Here is a 24,466-nt window from a genome sequence, read left to right as displayed (position 1 = left end):
ACATAGTCATACGCTTTAATCCTTAATTTTTGCCTGGATCGCCTTTTCAGGTTTTCAGTCCATCAGGATACCCTTTTTTTTTCCAAGCCGCCTTTTCAGGTTTTCGACTTGCCGGGTGTACATCTTTTATATATATCCCTAATTTTTGCCCGAACCCTTTTGGTTCGTCGGGATGCCCTTACTTTTGCCTAGGTACGTCGACCTAGCGGGTCTCTTTTATGCGTAGTATTTTTTAACTATGTCCGCGTTCACGGGATGCGGGAAGTCTTCGCCATCCATTGTAGCAAGTATCATGGCTCCACCAGAGAATACCTTCTTAACTACAAATGGTCCTTCGTATGTGGGAGTCCATTTGCCTCTGGGATCACCTTGGGATAGTATGATTCGCTTGATCACCAAGTCACCAATTTGATACACCTGTCTCTTGACTCTTTTGTTAAATGCCAGGGTCATGCGCTTCTGATATATCTGCCCATGACAAACAGCCGCAAGTCTCTTTTCATCGATCAAGTTTATCTGGTCGAGTCGAGTCTGAACCCATTCATCTTCATCTAAGCCCGCCTCTTTCATGACTCGTAGAGAGGGAATCTGAACTTCCACGGGTAAAACGGCTTCCATTCCGTATACTAAAGAGAAAGGAGTTGCCCCTGTCGAAGTGCGTACTGAAGTGCGATAACCGTGAAGAGCAAACGGTAACATATCATGCCAGTCTTTGTACGTTACCGTCATCTTTTGTATGATCTTCTTGATATTCTTATTAGCAGCTTCTACAGCGCCATTCATCTTTGGTCGGTACGGAGAAGATTTGTGATGTTTAATTTTGAACTGCGTGCAGAGTTCAGTAATCATCTTGTTGTTCAAATTAGTACCATTGTCAGTGATAATTCTTTCAGGGATGCCATATCGACAAATAAGACTATTCTTGATGAACCGTGCCACCACATTCTTGGTGACAGAAGCGAATGAGGCCGCCTCTACCCACTTTGTGAAGTAATCAATAGCGACGAGAATGAAGCGATGTCCATTAGAAGCCGTAGGTTTAATCTCTCCGATCATATCGATGCCCCACATTGCAAAGGGCCAAGGCGCTGTCAACACGTTCAATGGAGCAGGAGGCACATGTACTTTGTCCGCATAGATCTGACACTTGTGACAGGTTCTGGAGTGATGGTGGCAATCCGCTTCCATGGTAGACCAATAATACCCTGATCTCAGAATCTTCTTGGCCATTGTATGTCCATTAGAATGAGTCCCAAAAATACCGTCATGCATGTCTTCCATAATCCTTTCTGCTTCCTTTTTATCCACACAGCGAAGCAGAGTCGAATCATGATTACGTTTGTATAACACTCCGTTACTCAGAAAGAATTTAGCGGAGAACTTCCTCAGGAATTTTCTGTCCTTGATGGATGCCCCTTCAGGGTATTCCTGAGCTTCTAAATATCTTCTTACGTCGTGGAACCAAGGTTTCTCCTGTACCTTCTCAGTGTTAAGTCCATAACAGTAAGCTGGTTCATCTAACCGTCCGATGGTAATCATGGGAGCTTCGCTGCCCCATCTGACTCTGAACATAGATGACATGGTAGCTAATGCGTCTGCCAACTGGTTCTCCTCTCGTGGAATATGTTCAAATGTTACCTCTTCAAAGTATGGGATTAATGTCCTCACCTGCTCTCGATAAGGGATGAGATTTGGATGTTTAGTATCCCATTCCCCGTTGATCTGACTGATTACCAAGGCCGAATCTCCGTACACACTCAAAAACTTGATTCGCCAATCTATAGCAGCTTTGAGTCCAAAAATACATGCTTCATACTCAGCCATATTATTGGTACAATGAAAACATAGTCTAGCAGTGAGAGGTGTATGGTAACCTCCGGGAGAAATGAGTACAACCCCAACACCATGGCCCAACGCATTAGAAGATCCATCAAAGACCATAGTCCATCGGGATCCCCACTCGGGTCCTTCATCTGGTTTAGGTTTTTCATTATCAGTAACAAACATGACATCCTCATCGGGGAACTCCAAATTCATAGATTGGTAATCATCCACCGCTTGATGAGCCCAAATGATCAGCCAGCACGCTTCCTTTGATTGCTTTCTGGGTAGTGTACTGGATATCATACTCTATTAAGATCATCTGCCATCTCGCTATTCTTCCGGAGAGGGCAGGCTTCTCGAACATGTATTTGATGGGATCCATCCTAGAAATCAACAAAGTGGTCTGATTCAACATATACTGTCTTAGTCGGCGAGCAGCCCAGGCCAAAGCACAGCAAGTTCTCTCGAGCAGTGAGTATCTTGTTTCACAGTCGGTAAACTTTTTGCTCAGGTAGTATATGGCATGCTCTTTTCGACCAGACTCGTCATGTTGCCCCAATACGCACCCCATTGAATTTTCTAACACGGTCAAATACATGATTAGAGGTCTTCCTTCAACTGGTGGTATCAGAATCGGAGGTTCCTGGAGATATTTCTTAATTTTGTCAAAAGCTTCTTGACATTCCTCATTCCATATCATCTCTTGATTTTTCCTCAGTAGCCTGAAGATGGGTTTGCAAGTAGCGGTCAAGTGGGAGATAAATCGAGCGATGTAGTTCAAGCGTCCCAAGAAACCTCTGACTTCTTTCCCCGTACGGGGAACTGGCATTTCTTGAATAGCTCTCACTTTAGCCGGGTCAACCTCGATTCCTTTACCGCTGACAATAAAGCCTAAGAGTTTACCGGATCTCACTCCAAAAGTGCATTTGTTCGGATTCAATCTCAACTTGTACTTCTTCAGCCTCTCGAACAGTTTGTATAAATGATCGAGATGCTCTTCTTCAGTATGAGATCTAGCTATCATGTCATCCACATATACTTCTATCTCATGATGAATCATGTCATGGAACAAAACCACCATAGCACGCTGGTATGTTGCCCCGGCGTTCTTTAGACCGAACGGCATCACTTTGTAACAGAAAGTGCCCTATTGCGTCACAAACGTAGTTTTCTCCATGTCCTCAGGCGCCATCTTAATCTGGTTGTAACCCGAGAATCCATCCATGAATGAGAATACTTTGTGTTGAGCGGTGTTATCTACCAGAACATCAATGTGCGGGAGCGGAAAGTCGTCTTTGGGACTGGCTTTATTCAGGTCTCGGTAATCTACGCACATTCGCACCTTACCATCCTTCTTTGGCACAGGCACCACATTAGCAACCCATTGAGGATAAGAAGTAACAGCCAGAAAACCTGCATCAAATTGTTTCATAACCTCGGCTTTGATTTTCTCAGACATTTCGGGACGCATACGGCGAACCTTTTGCTTGACAGGACGGCAGTCTTCCTTCGTAGGCAGCCGATGCATTACTATGTCAGTATCCAATCCGGGCATGTCTTCATAAGACCAGGCGAAAACCTCTACATAGTCATGTAACATCTGAATCAGTCTTTCTTTGACACTGTTTTCCAATCCTGCTCCTATTCTGACTTCTTTTCTTTCCACTTCAGTACCTAGATTTACGACTTCGAGTGACTCTTCATGCGGCTGTATAGTCCTTTCCTCTTGCAGTAACAATCTGGCAAGCTCTCCAGGGACTTCACAATCTTCCTCACTTCCATCTTCGGCTTGGTAGATCGGATTTTCAAAGTCATAATGAACAGTAGCGGAATTATCATCAATAGGATCCAGAGTGGATACGGATCTGCGATTTATGACGTGAGTGTGTGTAAGAATGCATAGCTTGTTTGAAAGACGACAGGAAAAATAAAGAGCGCAATATTTGAATGCGAAAAAGTCCATTGATTTATTGAATATGAATATGCTTATGAAATGACAAACCCTTAACAAATTAGCTATTGTGCCCCGGGTATAGACACAATGCTTTAAGAAGTTCAATTGAAACAAATAAAGATTTGCAAAACTAAATGGACAATAGCAATTACTCCTGACTAAAGGAGATCGGGATAGTGTCTTCAGCCTTCCAATTATTGAGTCCGTCGCCAATTGTTGGGTAGATCCAGCTATCCAGGTCGCAATCATCGTCAGCATCTTCTACAGCATTGATTTGATCTTTGACCATCTTTTCAGAGGTGAATCCCAGACCAGCTTTGTCAGACTTGTACGGTACGTTGATCAGTGGACCCCAGCTAGTACAGCCACCATCTTCGACCACAGCTTGAGCATCCTTCAGAGAAATCATAGCAGGAGGAGCACGAGTAACCTTGGGCACACAGGGAGTTGGCTTAAGGACAGGATCGGGCGGAGAAACCACTTCAAATGACTGGGTTGGAGTCTCGAAGAATTCACCATCCATCTCAACATATCTGAAGGTATGCACACTACTGACAATGTATTCTTCTTCCCCGCACACAGTGACAATCTTTCCCTCTACTGGATATCTCAGCTTTTGATGGAGAGACGAAGCTACAGCACCTGCCCCATGAATCCAGGGGCGTCCCAGCAAGCAGGAATAGGCGGGGCGAATGTTCATTATATGAAAGGTAGTGTTGAAGACTTGAGGTCCTATCTTGATAGGGAGAATAACTTCACCGTGGACAACACTCTTTGCACCATCGTAAGCACGCACCACAATGTCACTAGGCTTCAATTCAATGCCTTTACAGTCAAGTTTATCGAGCACGACTTTCGGTAGCACATTCAAAGAAGAGCCATTATCAATCAACACATGAGCCAAAGTGATCCCCTTACACTCAATAGAAATATGCAGGGCCTTGTTGTGGTCTTTTCCTGCTGGTGTCAGGTCAGCATTGGAAAAACCTAGGCCACCGTCGACAGTCAGATTGGCAACATAATTTTCGAACTGATCGACGGAGGTCTCCTGAGGTACATGGGCAATCTTCAGGAATTTCATCAAAGCATGGGCATGAGATTCAGAGGATAACAACAAGGACAACATCGAGATTTTGGAAGGAGTATGCCCCAACTGTTCTACCACATCAAAATCACTCTTGCGGATGATTTTCAGCATTTCTTCCATTTCTCGTTTGGCAACATCTTCAGTAGTAGCTTCGATCGGTGTCTCTGACTGAGAAGGGTTGACTGGTTCTTTTCCTCGGTTTCCGGGAACCGGAGGTGAGATCTCTGGAGAGAAGATCCTTCCGCTTCGAGTAACTTTACTAGTCCCAGCAATGTCATTAGGATTAGCAGAATTGCCAACTTGCTTTACACCATGGATGTAAACATCACCTCCATAATTCCACGGAATAGCTTTGCTTGAGGAATACGGGATCGGGCCAGGTGCAGTAATGATCAGGGGAGCTACTCTGGGTTCAGCAATAATCTTTACAGGTATTCTGGGAGCAGTAATCTTCACTGGACCTTTGGACCTTGCAATCACAGATATTTCTTCAATAGGGTTTTCTGCCTTAGGGACCCTTTCAAAGAGGATTGTACGATCGTCCATCAGTCGTTGGATACCATTCTTCAACTTCAGACAGTCCTCGGGCCGGAGTATGCAGAGATTGCAATCTTCAGTACAACCTGGAAATAAACCAGCTTGCAATAAATTCCTCTTTATGATCGGGAGAGGAGATGTTAAGTCCGCTACAGTAGTGATGAGAGAACCGTCATCGAGAGCATTAACAGCTTTGTCATGATTAGGCATAGGAGCAGTGATGACATTAGGAGTCTCCGGAGGCTCGAACTCAATTTCTCCAGCTTCGATCATATTCTGAATCTTATTCTTCAATGGCCAGCAATCGTTTGTATCGTGCCCGGGGCTATCGGAGTGATACGCACACCTGGCATTGGGATTATAACGAGAAGAGGAAGTGTTGGGATTTGTAGGAGGATCTCTGAGGGTGATCAAATTTGCCTTTAGCATTCCCTGCAGTGCCTGTGCCAAGGTCATATTGATCCTAGTGAACTGCCTTCTTGGTCTGTCTTGTCTTTGTTGGAAGTTCTGAGATGGCGGTGTTGCGATCGTCACTGCTCCAATGGAGTGGTCACCATTTTTCTTATTATGATTCTTCTGACCATACACAGCATTTGATTCATTCTTCCCATGGTAGGACTTTTTGCTGCTTGTAGAAGTAGCTGCCTGTAACTTCCCACTCCGAATGCCGCTCTCCACCCGTTCGCCTGTCAGTATAAGTTCAGTGAAACCTGATGAAGAACTCCCTAGTAGGTGGCTGTAGAATGGGCCAGTCAGGGTACCCATGAACAGGTCTACTAATTCTCGGTCAGTCATAGGGGGTTTGACTCTGCCAGCCAAATCTCTCCATTTCTGAGCATACTCCTTGAAGCTTTCTTTAGATCCCATAACCATATTCTGCAACTGTAGCCGAGTAGGTGCTAATTCAGAATTGTACTGGTACTGCTTATAGAAAGCCGTTGCTAAATCAGTCCAGGTGCGGATGTCAGAGCTCTCGAGCTGATAATACCATTCCAACTGAGTGCCGGACAGACTTTCTTGGAAGAAGTGGATCCACAGTTTCTTATCAGTGGTATGTGGCTGAATCTTTCTCACATAGGCCCTTAGATGCATCTGAGGACAAGACGCACCATCATACTTAGTGAAAGTGGGGATTTTGAATTTGCGGGGAATGGTCACATCGGAGACCAAACCCAAACTTTCGAAATCCAGACCAGGTGTCTTCTGACCCTCCATGGCTAGCATGCGTTCTTCCAGCAGTTTGTACTTATCATCTCTTGGAGAGTACTGTTCACTTTCATACTCCTCATCATCATCCTCAGGGTTAGGGAGATCAACATTCTCCTCCTCTGAATCATCTTCCGCCCCCTCTTCTGGACCGTTCGGGATTCCAAATTTGATTCCCGTAGCCTGTCCTTTACGCCTTCTGCCCGGGTTAATGAAGCTCACAGCTTTCTTGTCCTTCTTCTTTTCGGCCAAAAGAGCCTTCAGTTCCTCCTGCCCCTTGGCTAAGCTCAGCATCATCTCCTTGAATTGAGCATTCTGAGTCTGGAGATCTTTGACAGTCTGTTCGAGATCCATTTTTCTGTTTTAAGAGGCAGACCGTGAGAAGATGGTCCTTTTAGAATACCTGTTATGCAATGTTATGCAATGCATGAAATGTTTTCAAGGACTTTTGGAATTTAACTTTGCATAAATCACCAACAAGAGAGAAATGTTTATTGCTACTTTTTTAATCAATGTTCATTACAAAAGGAATAATAGTAAAATACAATGACATCTCAAATCTCCCAGGGGCGACTTCTTTTTGGGCGAAGATATGCATTGAGTCTTCGTTCCTCATTAAGCTGACTGGTGAGCTCTAATACTTTCTTCCTTTCTGCATTGAACTGAGCTTCGAAAGTATCTCTCTCCTCTCTCAACTGGGTCCAGGATCTTTTCAATTCCTCAGCATCAGTAGGCATATCTGGGTAAGAAATGACCTGGGAAGTACCTCCTTCGACCTCCGATTCAACAATCACTGGTCCGACTGCAAGGTATGGCATGACAAGTTCACGAGCTCTGGCGCGGACCCATCTGAGATAAGGCTCCATAGGAATAGAATTTTTCTTGCCTAAATTGCTTCTTTTCACCATGCCCCAAGCTCGTACAAACTTTTGACGGAGATTTTGAGGGTCATTGTCATAGTCGAACACTGTACCTTGAATAATCATTTCATGTGGACCATCTCTTCGGGTATACCCAAACTGACGTAGGGCTAAGGCAGGATTATAAGTAATACCTCCTCTTATCCCCATGAGGGGTACATTAGGGAATTCTCCACAACGGTCGATGATGATAACATTTTCTCTGAGGTTAGAACACCACCGAATGTCTGAATGGGAGAGTGTCATTATCCTTTGAGACCATTTCAGATTTTGATCATTCTTCAAGACTGATTGAGGGAGGTGCGAAATAAACCACCTAGCCAACAACGGTACGCAGCACATGAGAGTCCCTTGTTTCCTCATAGTACGAGTGTGAAGGGAATGCAAGACATCTCCAAGCAAGGTAGGCACAGGGTTATGAGTGAGGAATATCTTAATAGCATTCATGTCTATGAATTGGTCTGGATTAGGGAATAACACCAAACCATAGATTAACAATGCTAGAACATCTTCAAAAGCATGGACATTCATAACTTTTAGGAATTCTCGGGCCTTACTTATCAGAAATTTGGCAAGTAAACCTTTAATTCCACTTCTTGTTACCCAATTGGTCTCAATGTCGGACTTTGTCATGTGTAAAGCTGCGGCAACTTCTTCAGACTTTGGCATCTTTTCTAAACCGCTGAAGGGTATTTGATCCAGGATAGGTATCCCAAGCAGCTGGGAGAATTCTTCTAACGTGGGTACCAACTGATAATCTGGGAAAGTGAAGCAATGATGCTTAGGATCGAAGAACTGGAATAGGACTCTCATCATATCTTCTTTGAAACCAGTGGTAACCAGATTGAGGAGATGACCATGTTTCTTGTTGAACTGAGCATGATCGGGAAGTTCTGACACCAAATCCTTGAGTTGAGGAGAGATTGCTACAAGATTGATCCGGATAGTCTTCCTGGAAGCCATAACCTGTTCAAAGAGCAAAGCTAAACTCCTAAGTCCTTGAAATGGTTAGTATGATGATGCTATGATGTTATGATGTTATGATGTTATGATGTTATGCTGTTATGATGTTATGCAAGCACCAACATGTCACACAACAATTATTCCTAGGTTTTAAGGCTTGCATGAGTTCCATAGGTAAGTACCCTCCCCACTGAAGCTTGGTTGGTTCAACCTGTCCTAGAATAATAACCGGGTTCTAGAAGGATCTCAGATCATTGACCTTTCTTTAGGTCCACTTCAGTGCAACACCAAGTGGTTGACCGAAGCTTTCCTAAAGTCCAATCTCAAAGAGTGTAGCATCGAGTATCAACCAACCTCAGTCGGAACCGAAGTCCGTTATCTCACTACTTTCTAATGGCTAGGATGAGTCAATTAGGGTTCTAAAGGTCTGGTTAATGCTTTGATGACACCACGCGGAAGCCAAATTTTTTCTCAAATAACATGAGGAACATCAGGACAACCAAAGTGTCACATTAACCGTAGCTATCATTTTAACCATTCCAGTATACGCCGGATAGTCGCGATGATCTATTGCTACTTACCTAAGGTACACTGGATCCGGGTGTAGGATCTTTCATTCAACAATACCCTTAAAAGAAGGAACAACCCAAAAACATAAATGATTTTTTCCAAAGATGGACCTCTCTTTAACATCCCCAGCAGAGTCGCCAGTTCTGTCATACGGTGAACTGACTTTATCGGATTTGTAATCGCAATGTCGCGGTTAGCAAGAGTCGCCACCGACTTTTCTTTTATCCCTTAAGGAAAGGTGGAAAAGAACAGGAAAGACCTTAATTTTAAATTCTTAGGTTCGGGAGGTACTTTATACAAAGGGAAGGGGTTAGCACCCTTTGTATCCATGGTTATCCATGGGCTCTTAATTGCTCAATCATTTATGTTTTCTTTGTTTGAAAAAGGTGGTTGAGAAATGAAAAATGTTTTGAAAATGAGAATTTAACTTTGTAATGATTCTTGCATGAATGTATACAAAGTGGTTATCTCGTTTAATTTAGAAAATAGTTTAGAAAAATATAACTCGGCAATGATCCTAGTACGGATGTATGCTAAGTGGTGATTTTCCAAAAGAAGACATTTGAAAGGTGTGGGGTGTGAAAAGCATTTTTTTGTTATGAATGAGCAATTAAGGTTATACCTGTCCGAGGTCTTTCTGGGCATTTCCCATCCTTATGAGGGTAAAACTGTCCTTACTATTGAGAAGTAAGTAGTTTTATCCTGGGGATGTAAAAGGGTCATCGTAGGGTCATCGGCTGGTCATTGAAGGCAACAGTTGTGAGGATACCTTAGCATTCGAAGGGACTATCATCATTTAACCGTAGGCTACACCGAAGGGTCATCGAGGGACAAAATGGTATTTTCGAAGGCAACGTCCGAGGGACTATGATGATTTTATCGAAGGGTCTTTGCTAAGGATATCCCCATATTCGCGGGACATGACCGTATTATTGTAATCGTGGGGTAATAAAGAGAGGTCCGACGTCATTTATTCAAAGTCCATGTTTTAAGTCCATTAGGTAATTATGGTGCATTTCCACATTAAAACCAATTAAAACCAACACATTACAGTCAATCAATACATTAAAAATAGATATATTAAAATCAATAATCAATATGAATCTTCACATTGAGGTGAAGTAATTTGGAATCCATCTCCACGAAAGTCTCTCACACGTAAGGGTACCTAGCCGGCCACTTCATGGAAGCTTTTACATCATTCAACGCACGGGTTAGAGCATAAGGATAAAATATGATTTGATTAATACCATAGAATGCCATAAAATGCACATAACAGTTAGAGTTCAGGCCAAATGATGCAACAATAATGAAACGCACATAAAATGGAACAGCAAAGGGACAAAGCAGCCACTGTCCCGTTCGCTTCTGCCTCGCCTAGCGAAGGCTCAGCGAAGGCTCGCTGCAGGCTCGCCTAGCGATGAGCTGGCGAGCGACCACGGGTTTGGAATTTCAGAACAGTATGACTCCAGCATGTTACATATTTTATCACCTTCAATCACAGAAATAACATGGTCCAATATTCATGATGTTCAGGCACATTTGAGCTTGCATGCAAAGTATGATCTCATATCCAAAAATTCAATATGTCATGAGGTGTTATGCATTTAGAACTTATGGAATGAAGACATAAAACGGTAATGATACACAAACCTGTTTGCAATCTAGTGATGATGCTGAATGGACGGATCCTTGTTGGTGTCGGGTTGAGTTGGGCAGCGGTAACTCCGGTGCGGATACGTGGCCGTCAAAATTCCCGTGCTAGGGTTCCCGTCCGCCTTTCTCTGCTTTTTCCGTGTTGTTTCTCCGTTTTCGTCCGTCTGTGTGTGTCCTCTTTCGTGGCAGTAGAGCATGTATTTATAGTAGAAGTAGTGGTGACCTAATGGGCTTAAAATGAGGTCCAAAATTTCAAATTTCTGCCAGCTTCGCTAGGCGAGGGAATTGCTCGCCTAGCGAGCAAGCTAGATCTGGGCCTTGTTCTGGATCTGACGCTTCGCTGGGCGAGTTGCATGATGAAATGCTCGCTAGGCGAAGAAGCTGCTCGCCTAGCGAGCTAGCTGTTTTGGGCCACTTTTGGGTTGGGCCTGTTGTAAGCTGGGCTTTTGTTCACTTGATGTCGGTGCCTTGCAGAATAAGTCGAAGGGTCTTGGAAAATGTTTGGTAATGCCAACGGGCAAATTTTGGGGTATGACAGGGGCATTACTTCAGTTTTTACTAATATATAATGGAAGCCAATGCATGTTACCAAGTATTACACATTCAAAAAGAATATGGTAGATGTCAACTTTGAGGACAAGGTTGTTCTGAGGAGGGGTGTATTGTTAGGATGTAGAATAGTGTTTCATTAGAGTAGTTCGAGCAATTATGAGTTGTTATAAAAGTTAGTTAGTTGGTTATTTGTGGTTGTTATAAGACTAATTGTATAAATAGGGAGAATACAATGCAAAGTTGATCATTATTGAATATTGTAAATGTGAATAGAGTACTCTATTGTGAAGGGGAAACCCTTGAGGAGAGAGAGTATCATTAATAAAAATGCTCTTTCTTTGTAATCTAATTCTTGGGTTCCAAACCGGATGTCCAGAACTTAAATTTTATAGGGGTGTCTTTTTGTTGTAGTCATGAAAGTTGAAGGATTCTGTTATGTTGAGTCACGTCTGCCTATTTTTTAAAATGGTTTATGTTCTGTGACTATTGCAATTGCATCCACAACATTAATGGAACTTTTCTTAAGTTTTCTGATATATGAATAATTTGATGCTTAATATGAATTATTTATGAACTACGTTTTGAGTTTATCTCTTTTACTGAGTAAATTTAGACTTGGTTCACATTAACTTGAGTTTAAAATAATTAGTATATAAAAAATGACCCTCTAATGTAACGTAATGATTTTAACTGCTGCAGACTACCCTGACTGCTTGTGTCGGCTGCTTGATAAACGCCCTGCATTAAGTGAATTACGTACGAAGAATATTGAAACATTGATTTATGGAGATCTAAGACGCTATGTTAAGCTGGATAATCGAGCCAAGATCAAGGATAATAACTCTCTGAAGGCAAAGAACTGATTCAATAGTAACAAACAAATATAACCTTTTCTCTCTTTATCTTCCTTTCCACACAGAAAGGTCAAACCAAAGAGGCCCCTAGAATGAGAAAGCACTAGTCGTCAAGACGGGAGGAAAATAAACTATGTTATTCTCGGTATTGTGAATGTTCAGACACATTTGTTGTATTGTTTCTATTATACGTGAACCTTTTTCTTGTTTACTTTGTTGATCTTCATTTAGTGAAGATTTTTTTGCAGACTTGGTCTCATGGTTTTTCATTCTATATTTTAAAAATATGCGTTCTTCTGAGGATTGTGCTTAGGTGACATTTGTGAAATATGGTAACCCGAGCAGGCGCAGACAAAGTGTCCATACATTGAAGGTGAAAGCAGATAGTAATTTAACCTTTTTATTTTTGTTGTTGTTGGTTTGCAGAAATACTTTTAGCAGTAAAAATCAATTCAACTTCAATTTGAAAGTTCAGTTGATATAGATTGAATGGCTTATAATTGTCCTATTATATGGAGAAGCAAGCAATGTTTAACGAGCACCAGTCATAAGATTATCAAGTGCAACATCAGATATCTGTAAAAGCCAATAGAACTTGAGATTATCAAATGCAGAATAGACACCTGAGTTGTCACCTTGCAACCCTAAGAGGATTCAAGTACTGTAGCAGAAAACAACATCAACATCAGAACTAACTCTTCTTTTCATTATCACATAATTATCTAAAGCCTTATAAAGCACATACTCCGACGCAGACACTGTGACACGATACGAACAGGGATACTCCAACATCGACAGCATCGAAAATGTAAAAATATAGGATATTGTCACCGGTATCTATATAATAATATTTGAGTTTCATTTACCCCTCTATCATTAAAAAAATTAAAGATATTCTAATCAAAATTAATATTTTTAATTCTATATTAATATAATTGTTTCAAAACATGTTTAACCATTTTAGAGATGTGTGTGTGAGATTTGAAAAAAACAATTTTTTTTGAAAAAATTGTCTGAATTGTGTGACACGTGTTGCATGAGTTTCATACGGCTGTCAGACATCGGTTCAACAAGTGTCGAAGTATATAAAAAAACTATTTTTTTTGTGAAATTTGTTAGACTTTTTCAACATTTGTCTGACTTTTTCGACACATGTCGTACGAGTGTCCGATACAGTGACACGCCTACGCCTATTGGTATATGTAATTTGTAGAGAGAGCCATATTAATACAGCACTAACATCCAAAGACAGCTGTACATATCTGACTGACAATAGCATATATCAATTTAACGTTCAGCAGATCTAGAGCCATTAATACTGATGTAACTTATGACAATAACATATAACAATTCAACATTCAGCAGATATAGAGCCAATACTCATGTAACTTGTTTCCAAAGATTAGCCTAACTAAAGGGTGTGGGTGTGTAATGTGTCTCACCAAAATGCAAAAGTGCATCCTCTTCTTTTAAGGGTCAGTTTGATTTAAATCATTAACTTTTCTATAGCTATTTTTACAAAGTAGCCAACTTCTATCTAACTGGTTTCTAATATTTCATCATGGTAAATCCAACGGTTGAAAATATTGTCTCATTATTGTGCCATTGCTGTTACTTCACACTAGTGTTGATCAATCTTTTATTTTTAGTTGGAGTTAGCCGTTATTTTTGTGCATTCTTGATGATACTGTTGGGTGGGATATTTCTAGCTTACTTGAAATTTCCTCTTCAATTCCTCCTTTTCTAAGATAAGGACCACAAGCAAATTATTATGGATGTTAAATTGCTATCTGTACGGTGGTCTCCACCCTCAAATTTTAGGACCATATCACTCAAGTATAGACACCAATTCAAACTAACAGATAGTGAGAGAAAGCCAAAGACAATCACATAAATCCACATTAAGAACAGCTTTTGGATACCACCCAATTATGTTACGTGGCTCATTTAACATCATTAAATTCATGTTACCTCTCTTACCCTATCTGCTGCATCTTTTTTTATCAAACATTTACTCAATACAATAGTCACTGACAAGTTACAGTTTCTAGATCACTTCACAGAATTAAAAGAAAAAAACACACACACACACACACAAAATTGAACATCCTTTTGTAAAGAATTGTATCTTACTACTAATCCTTGCAATATGCAAACATCTTAGAAAATAACAGAGGCCGGTTAAGACAAAACGATCCGGCTTTATTTTCAAAAATCGACTGTATTTTCAAAAATCGACTGAACTAATCGGAATGCTAAAGTGGGATACAACTGGGATATCACTGAGCAAAAATGTCATCAATCCCAGAATTGTCCTATACCAATATCCATTCAGGATCATTAGCTACTTGATGATGTTCCTGAGGATTTCTTAGATCTCTTACTCATGCAAATCTTGTTGTAGACAGTCTTGGTTCTAAGTGACAGTAGAATGTCTAAGAAGAATCCAACAACACATGCTCCAGCCATGACTATAAACACTAGTCTATAACAATGCCCTCCGACGCATGTGTTACCGCCTCCTTCTGTTGTCGTTGCCTCCATGTCGTAGAGTATACCGGCAAGTAGCCCGGAGAAGAGGAACGAGCCGAGAGGAAGGTTGAGGATGAGAATATTGTAGATTAGACCGTAGTATTTGAGTCCAAATAACTCGGAAGCTGTTGGGACGGTAACAGCTAAACGCACGCCATAACATATTCCGACGATAATAGAACCGATGTAAAGTGAACCGGGCATAGCCAGGGCTAGGAGTATGTAACCTACAGCCATCAGAATTTGAGATATTGCATTCCAAAGAGGCCTAGGAGTTGCAGATTTCCTGTTAAGAAGAAAATTTATAAGTTAAAAAATAAACAGCTTATCATGGCGTCTGTTTAGTATTCTTTATGGAAAATTGATTCTACGACTTACATAACTTCTTCTTTTTTACAACTTTTTCTTCAATACTAAGAAATTGGCATTGCAACTAGGCAATTAACTTAAAAGTACACATTCGACTTTTCACCTAATTTGACAACAATCCGCAAAGCTTAAAAGTCAACCGCAACTAAATTATGTTTCTAATTCAATGCTCCCAAATCTATTCCATCTTACACCGAAAGTTATGACATTAAGACCGACAGATACATTGTAAAATTCCACGAATCTTCACTTCAATTGTTTTAAATTAATCATTAAAAAAATTTCAAGTAATCATAAATAAAACTAATCAAATTGGGATCATCAATTTTTTTTTCAAGTAATCATAAATAAAACTAATCTAATTGGAATCATATTGATTTTAGTTAAACCATCATCAAACTAAAATATAACTAGAACTTCATTTTTAATTTTCTAAATATGTCTGATTTTATTTATAAATTTTTATTTTTTAGATTCATTCAAAAATTAAAGTATATGGTCTAATTTTAATCCAGATACATGATTTATTCTATGAGTTTTAATTTATTTTTTTATAAATCTATAAAATAATTTATAATATATTATTTATTCAATGAATTTTAATTATTTTTTATTTATAAAACTATTTTTTTTTATATAAATAGGAGTTGAGGAAGTAATATTTATGACCCTTCGATTTGATATAAAAAATGATTAATTAATTAAATCCTTACCATAAAGTAAGCTTGATTACGTCAATCATTTTTAATTATCTCATCGATCATTTAAGGCTATAACCAAAGTAGTTGGAAATTTAATATTTTTCTATAAATGGCTAGTTAATAGTTATATTATATTTTATGTTAAATTGAAAGTTCATGTCGAAAAAAGGGATATAGGTGACTTACTTGATGAAATGTTCAGAAACCGAACCAGATATGATCCTTCCAAAAAATCCCCAAATGCTAGTCAATGAAACGAATATGGATACATCCGTATACCCGAGTGCCAACCCGATTTGACCCATATTATTCATAACCGCCAAACCCGTTCCAACTCCACATAGAAACGAAACAAACAAGATCCAAAAATCCAAACTCTTCATCACTTCCATTATTGTATGTTCCTCCCCCACCGCCGGTTGTCCCTTCACCACCACAACCGCCTCCGTCTCAACCGTCTCAACCGACACCGCTTCGCTTTCTTGATCACCATTTTGAATCAACGGTTCTCTTATTCGGTTACCCTCAATGTCTCCTCCGACCCGACCCGAGTTCCTTCCCTTGAAATAAGCATATACCGGAATCCCCAACGGTGACGCCAAGAGAACAAGCAAAATAGCGATGAAAACTCTCGACACTAGCGTATTGACGTTAGGTACAAATCCATAAGCTAAGAGATAAACGGCGAGAACAACGGCGACAGCGTTCAAGATTCCGAAATACTTACTCTCTTCACTGTCTTCTTCCGCGGTGGTTGTTTTAGCGACGGGTATTTCACGGAGGAAAAAGACTCCGGTTAGACAAACAATAAACGGTACAAGAGCAAGTGTGAGAAGGAAAAAAGCAGGGTCCTCGGCGAAAATCGCTGAACAAAGATTTGTGAAAATCGCTGTGCTTAAACCTACATAGCCTTTCAAAATCCCTGAAACTGGTCCTCTGTTTCGCCGGAAGTTTCTTATACATGTAACTAAAACCGCAGTGTTCATCCACGTTGTGCTATTTCCTCCCATGCAAAGAAACACACACATCTAACAAAGAAAAACTCATAATCAAAATTAAGCCGGAAGAAGAATCTATAGCATTTGAAAATTGAAATAGTACCTGCCAGTAGGGAAGAGGTTGAATGATTTGACCTACAACAAGCCATTGAACGCCGTAACCGATGAGACCTTCAAAGGAACCAATGAGGAGAATGGCCCAAGTAGGTAAACGGTCGGAAGCAAGTCCGGCGAGGAGACCGAAAGCTTTACCGACGTCTTTAGCAACGGAGAGATTGTTGAGCTGTAATTGAGTGAGGTGCATGAGGGATTTAAGAGCGTCGGAGTAGTTTGAGAAAGTGTAGTTGTTGCCGGAGATTGCTTGAATCCAAACGGCGGCTACGAAACCGAGCCATTTTGTGGCGGTGGAAGCGGAAGAAGTATCGGAGAGGATGCCCATTGGTTTGAAACGGAATAAAATGTACTTTTGATGGACTTACTTGTTTTGCATTTATAATGTGTTTTTGAACAACTTGGATTTTTTTTATAAAATTTATTATTTATTAGTATTAAAAGAAAGAAAGGCGTGCGGAGGAAAAAAAATTGTAGAGTGCACTTTGAAATATTTTTTGTTTTAAATTTAGCTAAAAGAAAAGGATATTCGTTTTACAGAAAAATCATATATTTTTGAGAAATTGAATAAAAATAAAAGAGTGGTCGTAATTTTTGTCGGTATCATGAATAGCCTTTGATTAAGATGGAACGTAGACCGTACCAGTCTGTGTCTCTCAAGTTGATAATATTTTTACTGTAATTATTTTGTTGGTGTGCTTGGCATAACATTAAACTATCACTTCCACTTGATAATTTTTTTGGTCTTTGTTTCACAAAATTAATCATCAAATTTATAACTTATAATTAATATTTTATAAATATATACTCCCTCTATTTTATTTTTTCACAAACTTCCTCTAATTTTTTTTTTTAAAAAGAAGATAAATATATTTTCTATGTAAGATAATTTTACAATTACATTCAACGTCTTATATACTTTTTTTCTTAAATTACTCCGATATATTAAATTAATCGAATAATATTAAAGATAGATGACTTTTTATTGAAGATTATAAACTCTGATCTTTATTATACTAAAAACAAGTTTTCAAATTTATCATATAGTCAATGTATATAGTTTATATAAATTAAATATATTAATAATTTTTTAAATTTCAAAAAATAAATCTCTTGTAATAAAAAATATGAGAGAATATATTTAGAAATTTATAATTTTTTTATATTAATTTATAGTGTTTTTCATAGACAATATTTTTAGGGCAAGTTTCATGAGTAAATTTTAAATTTTTTCTTTCTTATTCATATAATTTGGTAATAAATAGCATTATTCTAATACAATGTAATGATAAATTACCCTCACTTATTTTATCATGTTTCTCTATTATAAATCATTATTTTAAATTTGAGCTGAGTCATAAATCAATTGAATAAATAAAATATTTATTTATCTATATAAATCAAAATTCTATTTGATATAAATAAACAAAATTTAAACCTTAAATAAATTAATTTAAAATTAATTTAGTTTTTTAAATTAAAATATTTAAAAATAAATTATAATTAGAAAAGTCAAAAATTATTTATTTTTAAGAAAATAATTATAATTCTATTAAATATAATAGTTTTTCCATTTACATATAATATATATTATTTCTTTATATATATATTACACCTCTGATAACTTTTAACTTAACATCTGTATAATAAAATTAATTGTTGGATTGAAAACTATTATTATATAAATCATGTCTATAAAATTTAACATTGATTGAAAATCATTCGATATATTAAAAAGAATTATCAAAATTAACGGTTTTGTTGAAGTTTTGTAAGATGTTAGTTTTTATGCATCTCGTGACATATCAAATTATTTTCGATTGATGTTAAATTTTATAGACATGGTCTATATGATAATAGCTTTCAATCCAACAGTGAATTTTTATATACGAATATGCGGTAAAAAAAGTTATCGGAGGTATCATGTTATTAAGTTTGACACCTTGGTGTTATTTGACTTTAACCATATATATAACAAAATTACTTATTTACTCATAATTGCTTTTAAACAATTGAAATTATTTGTTAAGTAGTGTACTAATATATTTGTAAAGAATATACAAGAGACAATATAAGATTAGTCAAAGGCGGGCAGATAACGCATATCGCCTAAAATGGGGTTCCTAGTCGCCTATTTATGACAATGTGTGTTTGTTCATCACAATGTGTGCCTATTGTCTATAGTGATATGTAGTGATCGTCATTTGATTGAATCACTCATCCACTTATGAAAACATGGAGAATGACGTGTCCCTACCCAATAATGGTATGAGAAGGGTGATCAAAGAAGAAAGTTATGTTCTCCAAGCTAATAGGGGAAATAACTACTCACTTTCCACGCTCATGAGAGAGAAGAATATTGTAACTTTTTTCTTAAGTTCTAAGATTCATACCCAAGAGATTCATATAAATACCTCATCCATAAGGTTAAGCAGAGACATTCAATTTACTCAGCATGTATACATAGCTCGTCACCACTCTTGCGTGAAATTTTTCTAACATCATAATAACTCTAAACCCTCAAACAACCCGATGCAACTAAGACTTGTCACTTATTGTGTTGTTAGCAAGTATAATTGGCACCCACCGCAGGGCCTCAGTAAAACTAACCTGGGTCAGACTCATCATCATTCACCATTTGTTTTCATTATCTTCCTCGATAGGATGGCAAAATGAAATATAAGAATCGCTATCAACACCATATTTGGAGTGTTATACTCTCCGACCATAAAGTAATCTTGGGAAGAAGGTAGAGTCCAAAATCACCTTCTCCAACGCAGATGCCATCATCATTCTCCATCACAACAATGATCACAAGGTCATTATGGTACAATATGATGATTGAGATGTGAAGCGGGTGTTGATTGATCTTAGAAGCTCAATTAATTTCCTATTATGGAGTGCCTTTAAATGGCTTAGGCTTGTAGTAGCCACCTTTGAAAGTGCAATCACAATATCATATGATATCACTTATTTATTTTGATGTTTTTGTCAATTTGAATGTTGTTGTTTTAACCTATTTGCATATTTATAACTTTCCTCTCATTTTATATTCGTGTGCTTGTATGTTATTTGTATCTCATTTATATTGTGCTCACTTCGGCTATTTAGCAAATGTACCATTACGACCCCTCACTGTTCAACATATTTAGAGAGTTTGATTCCTTGATGATATTTCTTTTTGAGCCTGACAAGCTTTTGTTTTATCATTTCATCAAACTTGACTTTAATCACAAGTTAGAACTCTTAAAATCAAGATGTTGGATGTTTGATTTGAATCACGTTATATATGTGATTCAAGTCATAAACTTGTAAAATTTGGGATTTGCTTATGGACTGCTTGATTTGAATCATAAAACAAGCTTGGTTCAAATCACATACTCTTGTGACTCGAATCATGTGTTATCCATGATTCGAATCACATGTCTTAATAAAGTCATATTTGGGCTCTGCTCTCATTAATTTGAATCATGCTTTCTTGTGATTTGAATCATGATTTCCTCTTGACTCAAATCATGACTTTACAAAAATCTAATTTTTCCATCTTAGATTTAAATAAGTTGTTTATTTTGATTTTAAAAAAGTGTGAAACGTGTGGGAAAAAGACCCATAGATACAAAATTTCAATTTGTCTTCTCTTCTTTCATGTGTCTATACCCAACACCATTAACTCTTTCTCTTTTTCTCTATAACAACTGCTTAAGTGTAATCCATGTCAGATTCACTTATTTGTGTTGCATATTATTCTTATGCAATTTTGTTGTTGTTGCTTGTGAATTAGAGAGAGTCAGTTGATTAATCTTGTGTGTTCATCATGATTAATGAAGCTCATGATGACAATTAAGAACCAAGACTCATTTACCCAGAAATTTGAGAGAACCTTGTGTGTTCTTCATTCACATTAGTCTAATCCCTTGAGTAACACCTTGTGTTTTTAGATTGGTTTGTGAGATATTCGGGCACTGTTCATCATCTTCATCCTTAGTCTTTTTCCATGGTTGAGGACCTTCATCTCTAAAGATTGGGTGTTGAAGGAGACTAGTCGTACATTAGAGTATTTAATGTTTTGTGTGAAGTTTGTTATTTGTAACAAGTGCATGTATAATTTCTTGAATGCAGTTTGATATTCTTTGTTATTGATCAAGAAAGGAGTTTTCAATATACTCAAAGGAAGACTTTGCGAGATGAAGTATCGACGATCCGTAAGACGGGGTTGAAAGTTATCCTTCTTTGATGGCTTTGGAGAAAGATTGCTCACAAACAAAGTTGGGAGTTATCCAATAAACGCTTAGTTAATGGCAATCACTCGGACAAGAAATCAATGGGATCAGGTGGATTTCCACACATGAATACTTGGAGCATGTTATTGTGATAACAAAGTTATTATACCAAGATCTTTTAGAGATCTTATTTTTGTTAGCAATTTGAGTGTGCATCAACAAAGAGAATTATTGTGTGATAGTTTGTTGTAACCAAAATGCTTGTATCAAACTTATATATATATGTGTGTGTTGTGTGTGTGTGTGTGTGTGTGTGTGTGTGTGTGTGTGTGTGTGTGTGTGTGTGTGTGTGTGTGTGGTGTGTGTGTGTGTGTGTGTGTGTGTGTGTGTGTGTGTGTGTGTGTGTGTGTGGTGTGTGTGTGTGTGTGTGTGTGTGTGTGTGTGTGTGTGTGTGTGTGTGTGTGTGTGTGTGTGTGTGTGTTGTGTGTGTGTGTGTGTGTGTGTGGTGTGTGGTGTGTGTGTGTGTTGTGTGTGTGGTGTGTGTGTGTGTGTGTGTGTGTGTGTGTGTGTGTGTGGTGTGTGTGTGTGGTGTGTGTGTGTGTGTGTGTGGTGTGTGTGTGTGTGTGTGTGTGTGTGTGTGTGTGTGTGTGTGTGTGTGGTGTGTGTGTGTGTGTGTGTGTGTGTGTGTGCAAGTTGGAGGAAAAAGGGATGCAAAAGATTTGAAAAAAACATGAATTTTTGGAAAAATGCATCGTATGTGTCAACCTATGTAAGTCATGTGTCGACACATTCGAAGCATGTGTCGACTCATAGAAGAAAAATTTCTTCTATGTGTCAACCTGAAACCCCTCCATATTCGACACATCAAACAGACGCTACAGACTTTAAAAATGATCCACATGTGTCGACTCATAGCATGTATGTCTCGGCATATAGACCCATTTTTAATGTATGAAACCTTTTCTAAACCATTTCTAAGTTTCCTAGTACTAAGATGTGCATTTAGACTCAGAGAGTACTGTCTAATAAACATAAATGCTAAAATATCCTAGTTTTTACATCATACAAAACATTTCTAATAAGAAGGTATACTCACATACTCCCCCTTTTTTATGATGGCAAAATTTACGAAGATGCATATGATGTCTTCATGAAGGCTCCCCCTATATGTGTGTATCATAGCTTGCATATGCTTCTCCCCCTTTGAAAACATAAAAAAGAGACAAACAAGCCATTACAAGTATCACATAGATACAACGTATCACATATACCATATACCAAGATCACACAGAGGCATTTGTAAAGAAACAATGTGCACTCACATACACTACATATATGAAGTTACACAAATTGAATTACTTAAATATAAATAGAAAGGAAATTTAAATGACATTATAATATTGTCATCCGAAAGCCAATACGCATAATAAAACCATTGTCCCACTTCAAACAATTGATAAAATTATCAAGACACGTGCTTAAAGGCAAAACAAAATAAAAGAAAACACAAAATGCATGATGACTCAAAACATGAAATGCATGGTAGAATTGCTCCAAAAGAGGTTTGACCCAAAGACACAAAAGCTCATCACTTCAACTTCCTCCACGACCTATAGGCACTGGCCTCACACCATGATGCCAACCTTGTCCATCATTTTCGAAGTGGTGAATCAAGAAATCTCACATCTCTCGGTAGAATTGTGCATAATGGTAATGATTCTCATTTTGAATAGAAATCATGTGATTTATCCTGGAAATTGTGGCAGCATGATTAGAATCCATATCATTACGTATAGAGAGAATATTTTCAATCACATAAGAATCAAAAGCTTCAAAGTTGGTGTCTTGTGTTATCATGTGCTCTTGAATGAGACTAAATCGTTCCATTTGAGCTGCCTCAAAAGCATCTCACCTATGGAAATCCTTCTCATAACGCTCATCTTTCTTAACCTACATATTTGAAGCATAATGATAATGGAAGACCGACTTCCATATTCAACATCAATTTTGCTACCTTGACCATCCTCATGATCAACATCTTTCATATTCGCATCATCTTGAGAAACACCATGAAGAGCACCAATAGGTTGATCATCAACCAAATGTGGTTGAACAACAACATCCACAAACTCAACAGGGTCATCAAAGTTGTAGATTTTCTTACCATTCTTGCTAACACATAAATAATACACCTGGCGATCTTCATCCCAAAAGTATCCTATGTTGGTTAAAGTTCACTAGGAGAACTCTTAACCCATACTAGGTTATCTATACTGAAGATTTGGAATCCCTATGTTGAAATAGTTTAAGATTTCGGCAATATAAAAACATAACAAAATGAAATTCCTTTATTACATTCTTTGATGGAAAACATTCGGGAGACAAAGTAGTTTGCCAAATTTATCCGAATTTTGTTCAGAAGAATGTAGACAAGGTGGACTTCAGCATTGTCAATCCTTGAGTAACCATCATTCTTTGGGCGTAACACGTGAGAAATAAGCCAAAGCAAAATGCATGAAACCATTTTCAATTGATATGTTGTTATGGTTTTGAAGCAATCATCATATTGGGGAGTCGTAAGCAACTCATTCAAATGAATGCTCCATTTAAAATCTTGATGAATGTTGGTATCCATCACAAACGGTTCAACATCAGCACTAACAATAATAATTCCAAACAGCGACTTCCAAAGAGCATTGGTAAAATCATAAACCGTATTACCTATTATGAACTTGAAGGTGGAGCCACGTCTATCGTGCATCCCGGAGTAGAACACATGAATGAGATCTTCATTGTAATCTTGTCAACGCTTCATGTCATACCCCAATTTTGACATTGAATCGCCGAATCAATGCATTCATCGAATCATTAATGTCATAATATCGTAACATATTATTAATACCTTAGGATTGACATTAATTTTGTAAAACAAATAATGTAATCACCTCTATTGTTTTAATATGTTGGGTTGAAGAAATTCAACATCTGGACCAACATGTCATGTAGGATGTCATAACATCATGACTGTGACATCGCGCCTGTGTATAAAACTGAATTAGTTAATTCTGTTATGTGTTAACTAATTCAATATTTTGGGATTAGTTAGAATCCTATGTGGCGTTATTTGTGGAGGTCTTGAAGACTAAATCAGAATATTTGGTGAATATACAATTTCTAAATATGGAGATATTTTAGGAACCAAAAAGGTTGAAGACCTTGAGTATAGCAGAAGTGTTTTGCTGGATTTGTAACAGCAAAGGAGAAGGTTGCTGCGATTTCTGAAGGCCCAAATCCAGTTGGGTGTTTAGGTTATAAATAGAAGATTGTAACCTATGTTTCACAAGTCTCAAAGAATGAAAAATTAGGGGCGTGTGTGAGGTAAACCTCCCAACCTGTGGGAAGGTTATCATGT

At 38.1% G+C, this 24,466-nt stretch overlaps 1 protein-coding gene across 1 annotated transcript; it reads right to left on the bottom strand.

Annotated features, from left to right (window-relative positions):
* Positions 1–13,989: 13,989 nt before the first annotated feature.
* LOC127108418 (protein NUCLEAR FUSION DEFECTIVE 4) lies at positions 13,990–17,217 on the bottom strand. The gene is made up of 3 exons (XM_051045878.1): positions 16,827–17,217; positions 15,912–16,753; positions 13,990–14,941 (listed from the first exon to the last, which is right to left on the bottom strand). Exons 1-3 carry the CDS (start codon positions 17,160–17,162, stop codon positions 14,464–14,466), a joined length of 1,656 nt encoding a protein of 551 aa, XP_050901835.1. The 5' UTR covers positions 17,163–17,217; the 3' UTR covers positions 13,990–14,463.
* Between the last annotated feature and the right edge of the window lie 7,249 nt (positions 17,218–24,466).

The sequence above is a fragment of the Lathyrus oleraceus genome, chromosome 7 (genome assembly GCF_024323335.1).
Source record: "Lathyrus oleraceus cultivar Zhongwan6 chromosome 7, CAAS_Psat_ZW6_1.0, whole genome shotgun sequence".
NCBI classification, from domain to species: Eukaryota; Viridiplantae; Streptophyta; class Magnoliopsida; order Fabales; family Fabaceae; genus Lathyrus; species Lathyrus oleraceus.
Note: the sequence above shows the minus strand (reverse complement) of the source record. Positions and strands in the feature narration are given on the sequence as shown.

Bases quoted from the DNA above. Each gene is read 5' to 3' on its own strand.
- LOC127108418 (XM_051045878.1), bottom strand. From the start codon at position 17,162: ATGGGCATCCTCTCCGATACTTCTTCCGCTTCCACCGCCACAAAATGG. The intron at 16,754-16,826 runs GTACTATTTCAA...TTTCTTTGTTAG, and splicing joins AACCTCTTCCCTACTGGCAG to ATGTGTGTGTTTCTTTGCAT. The intron at 14,942-15,911 runs GTAAGTCACCTA...TCTTCTTAACAG, and splicing joins GTTTCTGAACATTTCATCAA to GAAATCTGCAACTCCTAGGC.